The sequence below is a fragment of the Clinocottus analis genome, unplaced genomic scaffold, assembly GCF_023055335.1.
Source record: "Clinocottus analis isolate CAN_PGR_092001 unplaced genomic scaffold, fCliAna1.0.p SCAF_1, whole genome shotgun sequence".
Taxonomy (NCBI): domain Eukaryota; kingdom Metazoa; phylum Chordata; class Actinopteri; order Perciformes; family Cottidae; genus Clinocottus; species Clinocottus analis.
This window is the reverse complement of record NW_027175820.1, coordinates 5,397,936-5,415,000: the sequence shown is the minus strand read 5'-3', so window position 1 is coordinate 5,415,000 and position 17,065 is coordinate 5,397,936. Positions and strand designations below refer to the sequence as shown.

Genomic DNA, 17,065 nt, shown 5'->3' with positions numbered 1-17,065 from the left:
CTCACACAAGAGTTTATATACATATCTCAATAACCAAATATTATGTAACTTGCAGAAAATGTTGTGTACTTTAGGACCACGTCACTCATATTAGGAAGCTGTCGGAGAAAATAGAGGATCACTTATCCCAACTGAGGAATCACACACAATATTACAGATCTTATTTTTACCTTATGGCACAAAAGCACTTTCTGTTGTCCCGCCACCTGCAAAGTTAGCCTCGAGAGCAGTGACCCCCGCTGGCTTTTTAGCACTCTTACAGAGTTACTAATATATAATGTTCTTGAATACACTTGCATGAGAAATACTGCTACCCATTATGTGAATAAAGAGTAAAAGCAGTTGAACACATTATTATTTATTACTTTGATCCATCATGAGAAGGGAAAATGACAGCAATATTTTACTACTGTCATAAAAAAAAATAGCAATACTACTATGTGTAATTGTTCTTGAGTAGCTTTCACTGTTGGATAAAAAATAAACTTAAAAGGCAGAATCTTTCAAATATTGTAAGGTCATGCAATGGCAATGCAACAACAAAACTACAAACTATCAGCAGTAAGTATTCAGTGTTACTACAGAGCTACTTTCCTTGTTCGAGTGTGTGTTTTTATTTAGCTTTGGATAGATAGATAGAAAGATAGAGAGAGAGAGAGAGAGAGAGAGAGAGAGAGAGAGAGAGAGAGAGAGAGAGAGAGAGAGAGAGAGAGAGAGAGAGAGAGAGAGAGAGAGAGAGAGAGAGAGAGAGTGAGAGATAGATAGATAGATAGATAGATAGATAGATAGATAGATAGATAGATAGATAGATAGATAGATAGATAGATGTGTTTGTTTTATAATTTAATGGCTGCTGTTGTCGTGGTTTTGTGATGACCAGGTAGAATCTGATATATCCGTTCTGTTTCAGAAGGGAAAATATCAGATTCTACCTGAACGCACCACCACGTGTATCACAGTTTCCACGGAAACGGGACTCGACGAAAACCCACCACCAGCACAAAACCTGGCGAGATAACTTTAATATTATTTAGTGTTATGTAATAATATATATTTATTATACATATATATATAATACAATTACAAATAATGGAGACTTCAGGAAATAACGCCGAAACCAACTATAAAACTATTAACATAACTGTCGTACGTGGAAACAAACTGGTAAGAGCTGAACGGCTAACGATTAACGGGTAACAGTTAAGGGTCAACGGGTAACGGTTAACGGTTACACAAATTCTCCGTGTCCTTCTCTCTGCAGCAGGGCAAGAAGCCAGGCAGCCTCCAGAGCTCCGTGCAGGTGGAGGTTGACGGAGACGTGGTGGGAGAGTCCGACCTGAAGCAGCTCGAGCTAGCGGAGCAGTGCGTGCACTACGACTTCACGTGCAGCCTCAACATCCCGGGGGACGCGCGGGGCCTCGCGCACGTGACCAGCAAACCCGTCATATGTACGATGAGAGAGAGAGAGAGAGAGAGAGAGAGAGAGAAGAGAGAGAGAGAGAGAGAGAGAGAGAGAGAGAGAGAGAGAGAGTGAGAGAGAGAGAGGATGAAGGAATTGATGCACTTGAATGGCCCTCACGATCACCTGACCTAAGGGCTGATTCAAAATTATGTTGGGTATTATCCAACATATTTTTTTTTTCACATTAAGATCTAATGCTATTTCAAAGAGTTCCTTTAATTTTTTTGGAGCAGTGATTAAATTAATTAAATTAAATTAAATTAAATTAAATTAAATTAGCTATAGGTTTATAGTCTGTTATATAATAAGATAATCTGTTCCTGAAGTATCCTGTGTTGACTGCCATACAGGCTACGTCTATTGAAAATAGTGTTTTGTTGTGCAGTTATGGTGAAGGAGTTCCTGCCCGATGAGAAGAAGGTTGAGGCCAGGACAGCGGTGCTGGGCCAAGCTGTGGTGGACCTGCTGCCGCTGATCCAGGGTTTGAGTGGTTTTATATTTTGTTTAGATTGAAAACAACCGGTGTATCTCCGTCAATTTGACTGCAAATAGCTTTTCCTCCAAAGGGGGCGGCAGAACGTTTCACCGTTTCACTGATTCTTTCTTCTGTCTTCAGGCCAGTGCAGTTTTTCGTCCACGGTCCCACTGAACCCAGTGAGCAGCTCCACGGCCAAAGGGTCCTGCCGGGACTCCAGCAAGGTCGGTCGGTTAATGGCTCGACGACATTGTCGTTTACTTACTGTGAAGAGAACGTGTCAGGGCTACAGTTTAGATGAGGGCAAGGTCACGACCCATGTGTGTTGGCGGGTAACACAAGAGACACGTGACGTGTTACTTCACATTTCCAGCTGTGTACATTATTCATAAATAAGTCGTGCTGGAACTACTGGGGTTTTTTGACGGCTTTCATATTTCTTACTTAGGAAATATATCTTGTTCATAGATTTGCTATCTTTGAGTTCTACATTTTGAAATTTGTGTACTTTATTTGTGTTGTGTATTTTGGCTGGAAGACATTCATTCTCTAGCTAAACCTGCAATCTAAATCTGGATTACCAACCAGACAATCTCAATCAATAAGTCACGAAGGCAGGGGCTGTAGTTTTAAGCTTATTTGTGGCCTTGTTGTGTGGAGGACCCAGATGCTCATATGGTCCCTAATAATTATTCATTATTGATATAATTATTTGATTGGACTGACCACCAGGGCCTTTGAAAACATGCTCTGTGTAGGGTAAAAGGTGATTTAATTAAAGTTTGGGCTACATAATATTGAGTGAGACAATGGAGAGTTATCAATCTGTAAACCTTGTACCATATGAGGTAATATTGCAGGAATTTATTTAGTGGATTAGCCATAAACAAACGTTTGATCTATAGATGCTTTCTCTACTAAGTTTCCAGGATATTTACCATTTCACAGTCATATTTATTTAATCATATTTACATCTGCGATATAAGATTAGACCCTTGTCACCCTCCTCTTGCCACACACTTTTAAGCCACAAAAATCCCACCAGTGTTTAGAAATGCACCAAGAAAACCTCTCGTCCCCGTTATCCTTTACGTCATCTCATAAGAATAATGCCATTTCCAAAACCGTGTAATTAAACAGTCAATGAACAAGATGTGACTGTGCCTCGTGGTTTGACTCTCTCGCCCTCTTGCAGTCGACCCTGGATGTGTGTGTCAGTGTGTCGGCTCCGTTGCTGCCCGAGGCCGATCGAGCAGCCTCCAACCTGCTGAAGGTCACCATGGAGACGGCGTTTTCCGTCCCCGAGGCGTGGACGTTGCAGAGCAATCCCTGCACATACGCCGCTGCCCTGGAGGTCCCGCTTACTGCACAGGTGAGTGTAATATTTAGTTTGGACCTGTAAAGCCCTCCAAGATGAAACAAACCCCATCCCCAAGTCTGAATCTCTGCAGAGCGAAACATTTTAACACTGTGGTTGTTCGACTCCCAGAAAAACCAGGTGCTGTTGTTCTGCGAAGGGCAGCTGAAGGCAGGCGGGCAGAGAGAGCAAAATGGCCGACAGAGGAAGAGGCCCCATCAGTCCCTGCTGGTACCGGGGAACCACTTTCGGCCCGGTGCCTTTTTCCAGGAAGAGCTCGTGGAGCAGGAAGACGGCGAGCTGACGGGCTTGGAGGTGACCGAAAATGTGGCCTGCACACTGGGTGCATTGGTAGATGTTGCCGCTGTTTGAATAGACCGGTGTGATAAAGTGAAAGATGTCACATTCATTCATGCTGTTCATTCAATGGATGTGGCCCAGACTTCAAGGCTCATACTTAAACTGGTGACTAAACACACAAGTTTAAATGTGTTAACAATGTTAACAGTAGAAAAAAGTAACTATTCATGACGACTGTGTCATTCTGGGAGGACTGGAATATCTCAAATGATTAAGGGAAAATTCGGCCCCTTTTATGTGGTTTTCCAATGAAATGTGGTCGACTGAAGTCTTGGACTTCTCGGTCTGCACCGTATCGGCTCAGTCGACCACATTTACCGCTCAACACGTTGACCCGAGCATGGAGGCCGGCTCAGTCACGGGGCTGAACGAGGAAATGTTCTCCACAGAACCGGGAGTTTCGCAATGAGGTGGAGACCGCGAAGAACCGGGTGAGCTGGGACACAGAGATGTACTGCTTTCTGGAGGCGGGAGGAACTACCAAGTATGATACACACACACATACACACACACACACACACACACCTCCTGCTATCTCAGCATCATACCTGTTGGTCATAATATTTAGGAGGTTATCCTCGAAAGGGAAAGTCGGTCATCAGTTTTTTTTTGTTGATAGTCTATGTCTGTGCTTTCATCTAAACAGCAACTTAACGTCAAACATTTTATATTGTTATATTGTTTGTTTGTTTGCATAGATATTTTTTTCTATTTGTTAGTTCATTAAATATTATTCTGTTCTATTTTTTTATTCATTGTACTGTAAAACTTGTCTCCACCATTCATTGCGTTTAAGGCCAAATGGAGAGGAAACGAGGAAGTCCCAATCTTTTTACTGATGCAATAAACCCGCTGTAAAGTTTTAATGCTTGGTCTAAATCCCTGTGAAGAAGACCACTCACACACAGCAGCAACGCTTGATTGCTTGTGAGGGGATTGCAGGCGTGGAGGTAACGTCCGTATAAAACACAGAACCAGGAAAGATCTGAAAATATGTGCATCAATGTTCAGGCTTCAGCAGAAGATCATTGAGAGCAGACTGTGGCCGGTGGAGATAATGAGATTGACAAAGGCAGCGGAAACCAAGATGGTGAGACCTTTTATATTCAGAATGTTTTTCTCTTCAAAACCCTAAAGCAATGATGGATGATGTGTGTGTGTGTGTGTGTGTGTGTGTGTGTGTGTGTGTGTGTGTGTGTGTGTGTGTGTGTGCGCGCGCAGCTGGCTAAGGAGCACCCAGAGATCCCCTTCCATGGTGTGGCGTTTGTGGACATAGGGCGGCTGCTGTATCCGGGAGTCCGCCGCATCCGAGGAGCGTACAGCATTCAGCCCTTCTCCGAGGCCGAGTTGCTGAAGAAGGTTGGCACAAACATACGCGCACGACTCATTAGCTTTCTTCTTTTCACTTATTCATAGTTCCTGATCAGGGTCGGGATTCACTGGATTGACTGAATACATGGCTGGAATTCCATCTGCTTTTTAGAGCAACACCTTCTGGAAATACGTTTGCTAGCACAAGAGTCTGATGAAAAAATCAATTAGCTCCACCCCTGTCCTCCTAAGTATAATATACAATAATAAGTTGTTTCCCATTTATATTTTACTTAAAGGCCAAGCAGAGTGGCAGCCTGTTAAAGGAGCAGGTCAAGGCTGTGGCCAACCAGGTCAAAGCTCGTCCTGCCTCGGCTGCAGGCTCCTTCAAGGGGAAGGCAGGGAAGAGCCCGGATGGAAGGGCAGGCAAAGATAGCAAGGAGCCACCCAAAAAGGTCAGGAAGGTCGTGATGGTCAAAGGACATTCCTTTTTATACATTAACTTTAAGTTTTAAGAAATTTTAGGAGCTTGGAGAGACATAAAAAAAGTCCTTCAAAGTTTGAAATAGCCAACTTGATGCTTTTCATGTCACGTCTCACACAGATGATTATATTGTAACCAGGATTCCTCCAGCTTTATATTTAAAGTATTTTAAGTTGCTATTTACGAGAGCACCTGTTGAATTGATCCAGGTTGTGTTTGTGAAGCCGGGACCCTTAATGTCACCTGTTTCTACTATGGCAGCAACATGCGAGTCAGTTCAAAATAGCCACGGTCGACCAGACATCCGACACGGTCACCGAAACTGAGCCGCGCCTCAATCTGGAGGGAAATGTAAGCGTTCACGGAACCACAACACATGTCTGTGCGCCATGATTTACTAGAAGCCGTAGTCGTAGTTACAGTCTCATACATATCGTAGCACATTGACACATAATTCCTGTTTATTGCAGATGTATGTGGAGGCCAGAACTTATATTATCATTGAGATAGCCTTGGAGAAACCGCTGGTACCCAAAACATCTACGGAGGAACTGTCCAGAAGGTGACGTGTTAAATAAATCCTCAAGTCTGACTCTGTTCTACGGGTTACTCTGTCCGGCTAGTAGGAATCATATTCCTTTTTAAGGCACCTTTTTTATGCCCTTTGGCCTCATACCTTTGGTCGTTGCACAAATGGCTGCGTGTGTGCTGAGGTGGGTATCTAATTCCTGCAGGGTGATGGCGTTGATCCCGCCCAGACCTCCAGTTTCAGCGGGTCCCAGCAGAGCAGAAAGAGTAAAACACACACACACGCACACAACATGAACCGCACACCAGCGGAGAGTTTGCTTACTTGCTGAATTCCGCCGCAGGCCGTGCTGGACTTCCATAGACAGGTGGCCAATGTGGTTACCCATGTTTCGGGCCAGTACAGGGAGATGTTCGGACCTAGCTGTGAGCTGTCAGAGAACTGCAGCCGTGAGCAAAAGAAGGTCGAGCTAATGGGATCGCTCAATGTCTCTGCGAAATATTTCACCTTCAAGGAACAGATGAAGGTCAGAAGAAACCCTGAATTGATCTGTGGCCCATCAGGTTTTTTAAATTAATGTGTATTTACTGTGGGGGTGGTGGCTCTTCTGTCACTGTTTGACCACATGAATGTGTGTGTGTGTGTGTGTGTGTGTGTGTGTGTGTGTGTGTGTGTGTGTGTGCGTGTGAGTGTGTGTGTAGCATGCAGTGGTGAGGATCGTGCGGGACAAGATGCAGCGAACAGAGCCGTTCACTGACCCTCAGGAGCTCAAACTTTTTGTCAGCAAGCTCTATGTCTACCTAGTGGACGAGATGCACATAGCTCACAACAAGGTAACACACACGCACACCTACATATGTTGACATATATATATGTGTGTGTGTGTGTGTGTGTGTGTATTTATGTTCATTGTTATCCTCTCCTCCTCACCAGATTTATTCCCATGACGGCGTTGATGACTCCTCCGATGACATCCAGTTGAGTTCATCTCAGCTCCAACGTTTTGCCAAAGAGGCTCAGCTTACTGGGGATTATCAGCAGGCTGTTCAGTACTACCAAGAGGTACAATAGTACTAAAAGGCGGAGTCGCCTCTCTTTATACTTCTGCTCCTCACTCATGAGACGTGAGGAAAAGAACTTGCTGGAAAATGTTCACAGATGTCTATCTGTTCACTCTTTTCAGGCCTCTAAATCGAAATTGACTGTAATCACCATGTGCATATATATATATAAGAATTTATATGCAGATGACGACTAGATGACATAACGGCTGGTAAAATAAATAAATTTAGTTTTCTTGTTTTCCTGCAGTTAGCGGTGAGGCACCCAAATGAGCCTTCCCACAAGTTTGAGTGGGGAAGCCTTTACATGCTGACCGGGGACTACATGAAGGCCACAGAGTGTTTCCAGCACGCTGTGTCCGTCCAGCCGGCACACCAGCCCAGGTTAGAAATGCTGTTAGAAAAACATAAAATATATATATACGGCTATGAGCTCAACACTGAGGTCCTGAGTCTGAATACTGTTTACATCAATGAGAATAGAATAGTTGTGTAAGAGGACACCACAAACATAGTTCCAGTTCTCCAGTTCCTCTGCTCTTAATGAGTGCAACATTGTTAGTGGTTAAACACTCACCTCCACCTCATGGCCGCTCATGGTCCAAAACTAACGGTTCAATTATCTAATTGAACTGAATTCGTGGACCTGTGTCTGTGTGCTCCTGTTCCTCCAGCCTGATGATGTGTGGTGTCTTGGCAACGATGTTTGAGCGCCATGCGGAGGCCCGGACCTTCCTGGAGAGCGCTGCCAGCGTAGATCCGCCCAGCGTGGTGGCCTGGACGCTGCTGGGTGAGATGTGGTCCTCCTCTCTGCTCTTGAACCTGTGAACCGGCTGCTGACAAAGAACACATCCATAGCGTTTTGTCACATCTGTAAACTTTGCAGGAAAAAATTAAAAAGTTACGACAGAGAAAGTAAAGCGGAAGAATAATCTCCCTTTTTTCCCAGGTTTTGAGACTACTATCTTAATTTACTTGGTCAGTCTTACGGGTATTTATGAGATGATGTACATGTCTAGTTTCTTTCATTCTTTATTTAGAGGTAGTAGAGAGCTTTAAAAGCTGATAACATTCAAATAATTTGTCTGATTTTAAGTACAGGGTTTTAGTTGGACTTTAAAACCTAATGCAATTTCACAAACATTTTAAATATTTTTACGAAAATCTACATTTAGCCATCACAATCTCTGACCCGAAATGATCACGAGTGATAAAGACAGATGCATGCTGGGAAATTACATTGTCTTATTTTAAGTTTCTGACTGTCCAGGTTTGCACCACGAGATCCGGAGTGAATCCATCCTGGCTGAGAGGGCTTTTCTTGAGGCCAAGAGGCAGCTGAAGGGAAAAGAAGCAGAGAGGCCAACACAGATGGAAGAGGAGATGACGAACGAGGAGAAGTATAAGGAGGAAGAGGAGGAGGAGGAGGAGGAGGAGGAAGAGGAGGAGCAGGAGATAGAGGATGAGAAGGAGAAGGAGGAGGAAAAGGAGAAGGAGAAAGCAGACCAGCGAGAGGATGAGGAGACAGACTTGGCTGCATGCCAGTCTCCCACCAATGAGAAAGGTGCAGCTATCGTGGGATTTAGTGGTATAAAGCCTCTTCATCTCATGTGTTGGTTTCCTCTCGTCACGTGGAGGGAAACCAGGCATGAAAATACTTTTACATAGAAAGGCCAGAGGTCACTCTCCTTCTAGTGGATCTTGCTAACGCCTCTTTTAATAGTTACATTTATTATGACATCTTCAGTGTGAAATGAACAACCAAAAGTATTAGATTGTAATTTTGGTTTTACCAATAAAACCTCACATGTTGACTTACAAATGTTGTCATTTGCATCGAGAAGCTAAAACAAAATTTAACACAGTTCAGATGCAGTCTGTTGGTAAGAACCACAGGGAAAAAGTCATCGCCGCTTGCTACCTGACAATGCTAGTGTCATTTTCTCTCAGATCCAGTGAGCGGAGAAGACCAGGACCAGGACCAGAACCAGGAACTGAATGAAGACCAGAACCAGGACCAGAAACAGGACTCAGACGAGCAAGCAGACCCTCCAGTAGTGCAGCGGGTCAGCTCCATATCAGCTCCGGCTAAACGCTCCTCCACCATTTACATAGAGACAGTTCGGTTCCTGCTTCAGAACTCTGCTCTGCAGGTACACACACACACACACACACACACGTACGCACGCACGCACGCACGCACGCACGCACGCCAGCCAGCCGGACTCACAGCAGTCAAATAAGAATAAAAGCAAACTCAGTATTCGTTAATGATGAGTGATTCATGACCACCACGGATGCTTCTACATCCTGAAAATGACAGTTAACCTACGAAAAGTCTGTTTTATTTTTCCATTTATTTTAACATGCTAAAGTAAAATTTCCAAAGTTAGGGACTCTCAGATATTGGGCTGATACTGACACAAATCAAATGTTCTTTTAAAACATAATTTATGCATTACATACCGGAACTCAGTTACTGGTTTAGGATTTATTTTTTTATTGGTACAAGAAAAAACAAAAAAGCAAACAATAGATTTGTATTTTTGGGATTCATTTGTTCCATTTTGCTTTACAAAGTTAAGAATGTTGAGATGAAGCCTGATGTTGCCGCACACATAAACGAATGATCCCGGTCTCTTCCCCACTGAGAAGCACACATCTTATTTATCCAACACTGGTCTCAGATCAGTACTCGATATCGGCAGATATAAAAGCCCCCGGTGTCGCTGTCGGGACTGAAAAAGTCAGATCGGTGCATCCCGAACTGAAATAAAACAACAAAATGTGCATGTCATGTTGCTGCTCATAGTCCCCGTCTCCCTGCTCTCAGATGGCGGAGCGAGCTCTGTCCCTGGAGCTGTTGTCAGACGGCGGCCACAGCATCTCCTACCTGCTCCTCCTGGCCCGGCTGCAGCTGCTCCAAGCGGACCACGACGCCGCCGCGGCCAGCCTCGAGGTGGCGCGGTTTCACAGCGACCAGGTACTCGCACTCCGAGGGATGAGCGGAACATGTGAAATGACAGCATGGGTTCACTGCTTCTGTTTCACGTTGCATAGATTCACATTTAGTTTTGGCTCAATGGACTTCCTTCCACTCTTGCTGTTTTGTAATTGTCAAAAATGTAATTCACCCGATGATATGGCTTTGAATATATTACTGAAACTAAACTACAGCATCTTCTCTGAACTTTGACCGGAGAAATGTTATCCACCTTGTAAACAGGATGCGGATGTGTGGGCGCTGAACGGCCACTATCACTTCCTGCTGGCGGCGTTCAATGATGCCCGGGAGAGCTACGAGTGGAGCCTGAACTTCCGACAACCGCCATCCGACTCTCACCTCGTCTTCCTCCGCCTGGGATCCATCTGCCTCCAGCAGGGGAAGGTCAGATACCGAGGCGAGCTTCAGTTCCCTCCGATCACTCAGATAGATCACTTGGTTTCTTAAGTCACAGGAAGGTTTTTCTAAAATAGCACAAACTGGCCCAAAAGCTTGGAAACAACGGGGTTCTTTTTAGACCAGTTTAACTTTGCAGCAGCATTTTGATACAGTTTTAAATGTGTAAACCACGTGAGAGTGTTATTGGGCAGAAATCACAGAATTCTCACTTAAGTCATTGCAAAACATGTTTTTTGATGCTACTAAATCCCTTTGTGTGTATGTGTTTATATCTTTCAGTTTGAGCAAGCCAAAGGTGTCTACCTGCAGGCGTGTGAGAAGTCTCCCTCCTGCCTCACCTGGCTGGGTCTTGGCACTGCCTGTTACCGAGTAAAATGACATCACAACATATTTTAGACGTAATTTAATTCTGGTTTTGAAATGATAGAAAGGTCTTATTTACACATTGTATGTTGTGGCGTCACAGTGTTTAATGTTTGGGGGTTATTTCTTCATGGGAATAAGTCCTGTCGTCACAGGGTCCTGTCCTGATTCTGCTGGGGGAAAAAAAAGCTCAGGTTACTCGAGTTTGCTAGTTTGCCTCCAGCGGTAGAGTTGTGTGTTCTCTACTTTGAGCCCCGGTTGTGTGTGCGTGTGTTTGTAGCTGGAGGATCTGCGTGTCGCTGAGGAAGCTTTGACTGAGGCCAACCATCTGAACAGCCAAAACGCTGAGGTGTGGGCTTACCTGTCTCTGATCTGCCTCAAGGTGAGTGATGACCTGAAAAACACACCTCGCCGTGACCCAGTTTGGGCTCGGCCTCCCCTTGAAGTCTGCATGTTCAAGACCCGAGGGGCCGACACGAGAAAACGCCCCAAAGAAATGTTGCTTTTCTTTAACCAAACACGGGTCTGTGAATCCTTATGTGTTTCATATCCCAGCATTCTTTGCTCACGGCTCACATACACGGTCTTCGATGGATTGTGCTTTTTTTTTGGAGGTCCTTGACATAACAAAGAGTGCTGGATTATTTATTTTTTCGCTTTATTTCTGTCCATTGTTTACTGGCCCTATGGACAGAGGGGCAACACGTTCAATAAATAGTATATTTGTATGTATAATACTTGTCATGCATTTTTAGTAGAGTTATTAAATATACAAAGAATAGAAGAATGAAAATTTAGTTTTGCTTTTGGCAGGCACTTTGTAAGCTGCCGTTTTAATGGCATCTTTTGCCCTCCGGTGGTCGCTTTGAGTCCAAAATGGTGGCGGCCCAAACCTTTGTGACCTCATCCCTGAATTGGGACACATGCTCAATTAACACAGATTCACGTTTTCTCTGTCTGTAACTGGATTTTCCCGGGCAGTTCACCGGGACCTGAACCCAGCATGCAATTACCCTTTTGTTTTCAGACCGGCAGACAAGAGGAAGCAGAACAGTTTCATACATATGCGACGAGGGTGAGTTCATCTGGAGTTTTTTATCCTGTGTGTAACGTAGAGCTGGGATCAGTTTTTTTTAAATGTATTGTTATTGTTGATAATGCTGAGTACTAAAGAACTAAACCTACAACACGTTATGTTGTTTGATTATTTAGTACTTCTTTTGTTTAAACACAAACACATATAGGACTTTGTCACTATATTTTCGACCTATGAAGTTTGTTTTCATGTGCTGTGAAGAAACTCCCAGCTGACGGAAACCTTTTTTTCTCATCTCTCGGCATTCAGTTCAACCTGCAGGATTCTCTCCTCAAAGAGTTCAGTGAGCTGAAGGATGGGCTCCGCTTCACTCAGCTAGAGTCCTGCTTCGGAACGAGCTCATGAATCCTCACGACCAAATACATTTCATGCAAAACGCACACGTTTCAAAAGACATTTCTTTATTGTACTTTAAGCATTCAACACTTTCTTGTGACGATGAAACACGGTCAGATTTCACAGACCGCTGTCAATAATAAAGCCGTAATAAAGTCAAACCCCTGTTCAAGATCCTTATTACAAACCAACTCAAAGCAACACAAATAGTCTCAAATGTATATAAAACAACTGCAATATAGTCTTTTAAAAAAAATGTATAGCATTAGCAAAAGAAAAAAAGGGCATCTGGTGACAGGTATCACAGAATTTTGAAAGCGTCTCACTTTTCATGTTATTTTGACCTGATGAGACGTCGTTCGGCAGATTTTTTGGCACAATCCGTCTTGCGTTGGGAAGGAAATATTCTGTGGAATATGTCTCTGTCTTCAAATCCTGTCAAATCTATTTATTTAATGTGTATTTAACAAGAAATGCATTTTAGGCCTGATTGTACTTACTTTAAGTGTGTGGTTTCCTAAAAAAAGAAAAAAAGCGTTTATAAATGAATCTTAAACACATTTAAATGCACTGTATCGAGGTGGCCAACTTCCCCCCCCTCCGTACTGATTTTCAAGCGCACGTTTTATTGTGAAAGTCTCTGCTCTCGGTCCGGGACCTTGTTACTGAGTCATTTCTGAGGCGAGGTCACTGTCTGACCCGAGCGAACAGTTCCCGCAGCCAAGGCGAGTCCTCATAGAGGCGAGGGTCCCCCAGGTACTCTGACGTCCTCTTGTACAAGTAGTAGTACAACACGGAGGCTGTGGACACAAAACACACGTGAGGATGAGGAGCAAAGAATACACTCCGCTCTGTTGGTTCATCACAAGGGAGAGGACATGTCGGCCTTCAGAATATACAACAAACTGTCACGACAAACGGTTTCAATATGCAGTCGGCAGCACAACTAATGCAGAAACAAATTAAGTGCGTCATTCTGGTTGAATCTCTAATGAACACAATTTTGTTGGAGTGGAGAATTAATCGCGCATTCCTTCTATGTACTTCTCTAAGAATTCATGTGAACTTACAGTACTGTCTAGAAATTCCAAAAGCTTCATCACCCTGAATCTAAATCAATCTCCATTAACAGAACAGTGAAAACCCCAATTTATAAGAAAACTACAATGTTATTTTCATAAGCACGTGTGTGCGTTCACGTGGCAATTTCCAAGTGAGTGGCTCCGTCGTTACGAGCTCTAACAAAGATGGAGGTTCCTCGAGAGACATTACAGCTTAGCCCGGCGGAGTTTATGCCGTCTTCACAGGTTCAGAATGGAAGAGAGATATTTATTGTGACGCAACAGTGAATCACTCACAGAGGAACCGTCTGGGTGAGTCTTTAGACAAATAAAAACATGCCCACAGTCTGTTCTCAAAACTTAATAAGGGATCCGAGGAGAACAACAGCGAGACAATAAATCCGTTTATCCACTTATGAGCTTATGCGTGTATGAAAATCACACCGCCGTGGTGATGCGAGCCTGTTGGTGGAGAGGAGAGACTAACTCTGAGCTCTCCAAGATGTCTGCCAGTGACCATCTTCAGGGATTCAGAGACCTGATGGCAGGTGACATGAACACAACTCCATGCACAAATAGTGGCATTCAGGAGTAGTAGGAGGCGGTAGGGGAGAAGTAGAAGATGGAAAATGATGGAACAGTTTACGTAGTCACTCAAGTAGGAAGTCACTTTCTTGTAAACGTTTCTGCTTTGAGAGAAAACCGCTCCACGTTGAAACATCGTCAGCATCTTTCTGCTTCCGGTTAGGTTTTTTTTTTATTGAGTTGAGTTTTTGGTTACGTGCCTTAAATAAGTTCTGTTTGTTCTCACGCATCAAATATATCCACATAAAAGTAGTTTTCAGTCGTGAAGATTATCTTGCTGAACCAAATGGCATCAATAGTTTCTGTAATAATAATTTTGTCGAGAAAACCAGTGTGTCATTTCTCACTCACCTCCAAATTTAAATTATAATTATTATCAATTGACAATTGTTTTATTGAAGAATATATCACTGTATAACATTGATGTTCATGTTTGTTGCTTTTGACAAAGCTCAATTGACAGCAGCAGACCTTTATAATAAATGATATTTTGATTAGCCTTATAAATGATGCGTTAACATTTCATCTTACCGACTCTTTGGAACACAAACAGCACCTGAAGGCCGTCTGTCCAAATAAATCTGTTGGTATTCAGCCAACGTAGATTCTGGAAAGATTAAAAAGAAAAACCTTGACGTTCATGTTGACGTTGCATAAAACAATTTTTAAACAACTATGTATTCCATTAGGCTTGATAATATCACACTAATTTACAAAGCTAGATATTGCAACTCAAACCCACTTTAATGCGTCCAGCGTGATGGGACAGTGGCGATAAACATATTTCTCTAAATCCTTCACAATAAAAGACCCTCGTTATTGTTACTGCCTACTTTTCCTGACTTTAATATTAGTAGACTTGTTTTATTAAAGAATAACCACCAACAAAATTCCAATAATTTGATGATGAATGCATTTCATTGACCTCTTTTATTTTGAAGCAAAATCTAAAAAAATGGTCAGTTTTTATCAGCAGTAACTTTGGCACTCTCGCTGATACATATACAAATATAATACAAGTAGGACATCCTGCTATTTTGGATGGACTGCATTTGGCACACACTTTTATAATGGGGCATAATACAAATGTTTCTGGTATTATGGCAGCGGGTCTCTGTGTTGACAGAGGATAAGAGATCTACGTTTGGGTCCACTCTTCACTGGGATCCGAACCCAATGTGAGCCAGGCCACCTCGGCTGATCATAGACTCTAAGTCTACGGCTATCATTTGAAAACTGGCCCTGAACTGTACTATTTCTTTCCTTAGTCCATATTAACATGTCGTTAACAAAATCGAGTTTAAAATACGGCTTCCTTTTTAAAAAAAATATTATCTTACTAAAAAGAAAAAGACTTGTTTACCTCTCCGTGTTGAACGAGTTCAGCTATTTCAATGAGCAGCATTTGTGCCTATTTATTTATAAAGCTATTTTACGAAAAGCTCCGCCTCCACCTCTCGGCCTTTCTTGGTTCTGAATTCTCCAAATGTTGGAATTCCGCTAGCAGGCATGGCTCAAACTCACAGTGAGCAGGAGCAAGATGCTTTTTGTTGCCACATACTTGAGTTATATGCATCAACAAAACTTTAAGTTGACCTCTGACTGCCGACACGATGCCACGGTACACTTAATTTTTCAGCTGTTCCTCCATCATTGAAAATGAGAATCTGCCCTCCATGTGTTTTCTGAGGTTTTAAATCAAATCAAATAAATGGAACAGTGCGAGCAAGACCCGATCTTAGAGCGCACAGACTTGACACCGAAATGACAACAGTGATGTTGAAAAGGCTGAGTGTAAACTCTGAGTCTTAGATCTGGATTGGTCTCTGCCCATTTGTACGCAAACAGCTCGTACCATAAGCCAGGAGTGGAGTATGATGCTGAAGGTCAAGTAGAGGGCAGAGAGCATTAACGCAGCTCTAAACCGCTCCAGCAATATGGCGACCAGGCCAATCTGGAACACGTAGGTGTTAAACAGCATCAACAGAATGATGATCAGGTTGAACAGGATGCCAATGTCCTGGATTCTGTTAAGAAAAAGCACACAGAGAGAAGGAGGATGTGTGACAGCAGAAAGAACAAAGAGATTACTGTCTTTGTACAACGCTGTTTCAAATCATTCCAGCATCCCAAAAGACTCAGTTTAGATGAGTAAACTGAACTATTGTTAGCTAGAGATTATGTTTGGCTGCTAAAACAGTGAGGAACTTACATGAAAAGTACCAGCTGGACAGCCTGTTCATCCCTGAGCAGCTCGCTAAAGGAATTGACGAACAGGTCGAAGGAGAGCAGGCTGAGCTGAATCAGTAACACCAGAGAGTAGTTGCTCGTCTGGAGCGTCTCCGGCCCGAAGGCTGGGCGCCCGGGCGGACTGCGGCGGTTCCACGCCGGATCCAAGGCTGCACTGCACTGGCACTACATAAAAACATCAACCCACTCGCAACAGTCTTGGCAGTTTGGGGGTCTTATCGAGGCCTTTAAGTGGCTCCACACGTGATGCAGCAGTAGGGCTCCATTGTAGAATTAGTCCTGTTTACTCGGGATGAGCTGAAGTCCTTTCAAAGAGTCGGTTTTCGGGATGAGCTGCGTGGAACTCATACATGTCAACATGTCAGAGGTGTGGATTTTTACAGCTAAAACATGAACAGATTCAAGCGGTTCAGTCCGTGGTGTTGGATTTTCATATTCAAAACTGGTAACGCATCGGCACCTGAGTAAATCCAGCAGAGGCTCTGTGAAAAGAGATGGACGAACGCATTAGTATTTTGATGGAAAACACAGCGCAACGCTGTTGCAGATTCACATACACATAGAGAAGAGACTTGATGGGGAAAAACAGATGTTATTTTCCTATCGAACATACCCAGACACGTTATAATAAATTAGGAGCTGGATTCCCTCTCAAATCAACGTAGCCATGCGATCAGAGCAGCGGACATTTTTATGTGTACCCTTGACATTGCAACCTTTGTAGCCGGCTAACTTTTGTATGTAAACTAAACTGACTTACAGAAAGTGTCGGACTCACGAAGGTGAGCGGTTGAGCAGCAACATCTACAACGAGCAGTGGAGTTGTGCCGTTAAGAAGAGAGTCGAGTAAATGAGTAATATTTAACAACTCAATGCTTCATCCACACTATCGTCACAGCACTTTGCTAACAACTGAGAAAACAGCTTTCTTT

General features: G+C 43.4%; 2 protein-coding genes across 3 annotated transcripts; one reads left to right on the top strand and one right to left on the bottom strand.

The window, feature by feature from the left end:
• The first annotated feature begins 955 nt into the window (after positions 1–955).
• cfap70 (cilia and flagella associated protein 70) lies at positions 956–12,398 on the top strand. 2 transcript variants are annotated; one of them, XM_068577475.1, is made up of 26 exons: positions 956–1,164; positions 1,262–1,448; positions 1,848–1,943; positions 2,079–2,161; positions 3,133–3,309; positions 3,427–3,609; positions 4,044–4,138; positions 4,666–4,744; positions 4,876–5,013; positions 5,265–5,420; positions 5,711–5,800; positions 5,920–6,011; positions 6,184–6,244; positions 6,322–6,504; positions 6,680–6,811; positions 6,912–7,040; positions 7,290–7,423; positions 7,714–7,829; positions 8,310–8,603; positions 8,990–9,192; positions 9,873–10,022; positions 10,266–10,427; positions 10,722–10,811; positions 11,086–11,187; positions 11,833–11,880; positions 12,151–12,398. In XM_068577475.1, exons 1-26 carry the CDS (start codon positions 1,090–1,092, stop codon positions 12,244–12,246), a joined length of 3,351 nt encoding a protein of 1,116 aa, XP_068433576.1. In that variant the 5' UTR covers positions 956–1,089; the 3' UTR covers positions 12,247–12,398. The 2 variants fall into 2 exon arrangements, with proteins under 2 accessions (XP_068433576.1, XP_068433582.1); XM_068577481.1 differs by lacking the exons at positions 11,833–11,880; positions 12,151–12,398 and having other exon boundaries at positions 10,722–10,840.
• Positions 12,399–12,924: 526 nt separating this feature from the next.
• On the bottom strand, positions 12,925–15,864 carry LOC137784900 (transmembrane protein 138-like). Its single transcript, XM_068575876.1, has 3 exons — positions 15,739–15,864; positions 14,415–14,490; positions 12,925–13,037 (listed from the first exon to the last, which is right to left on the bottom strand). Exons 1-3 carry the CDS (start codon positions 15,862–15,864, stop codon positions 12,925–12,927), a joined length of 315 nt encoding a protein of 104 aa, XP_068431977.1.
• Positions 15,865–17,065: the final 1,201 nt, after the last annotated feature.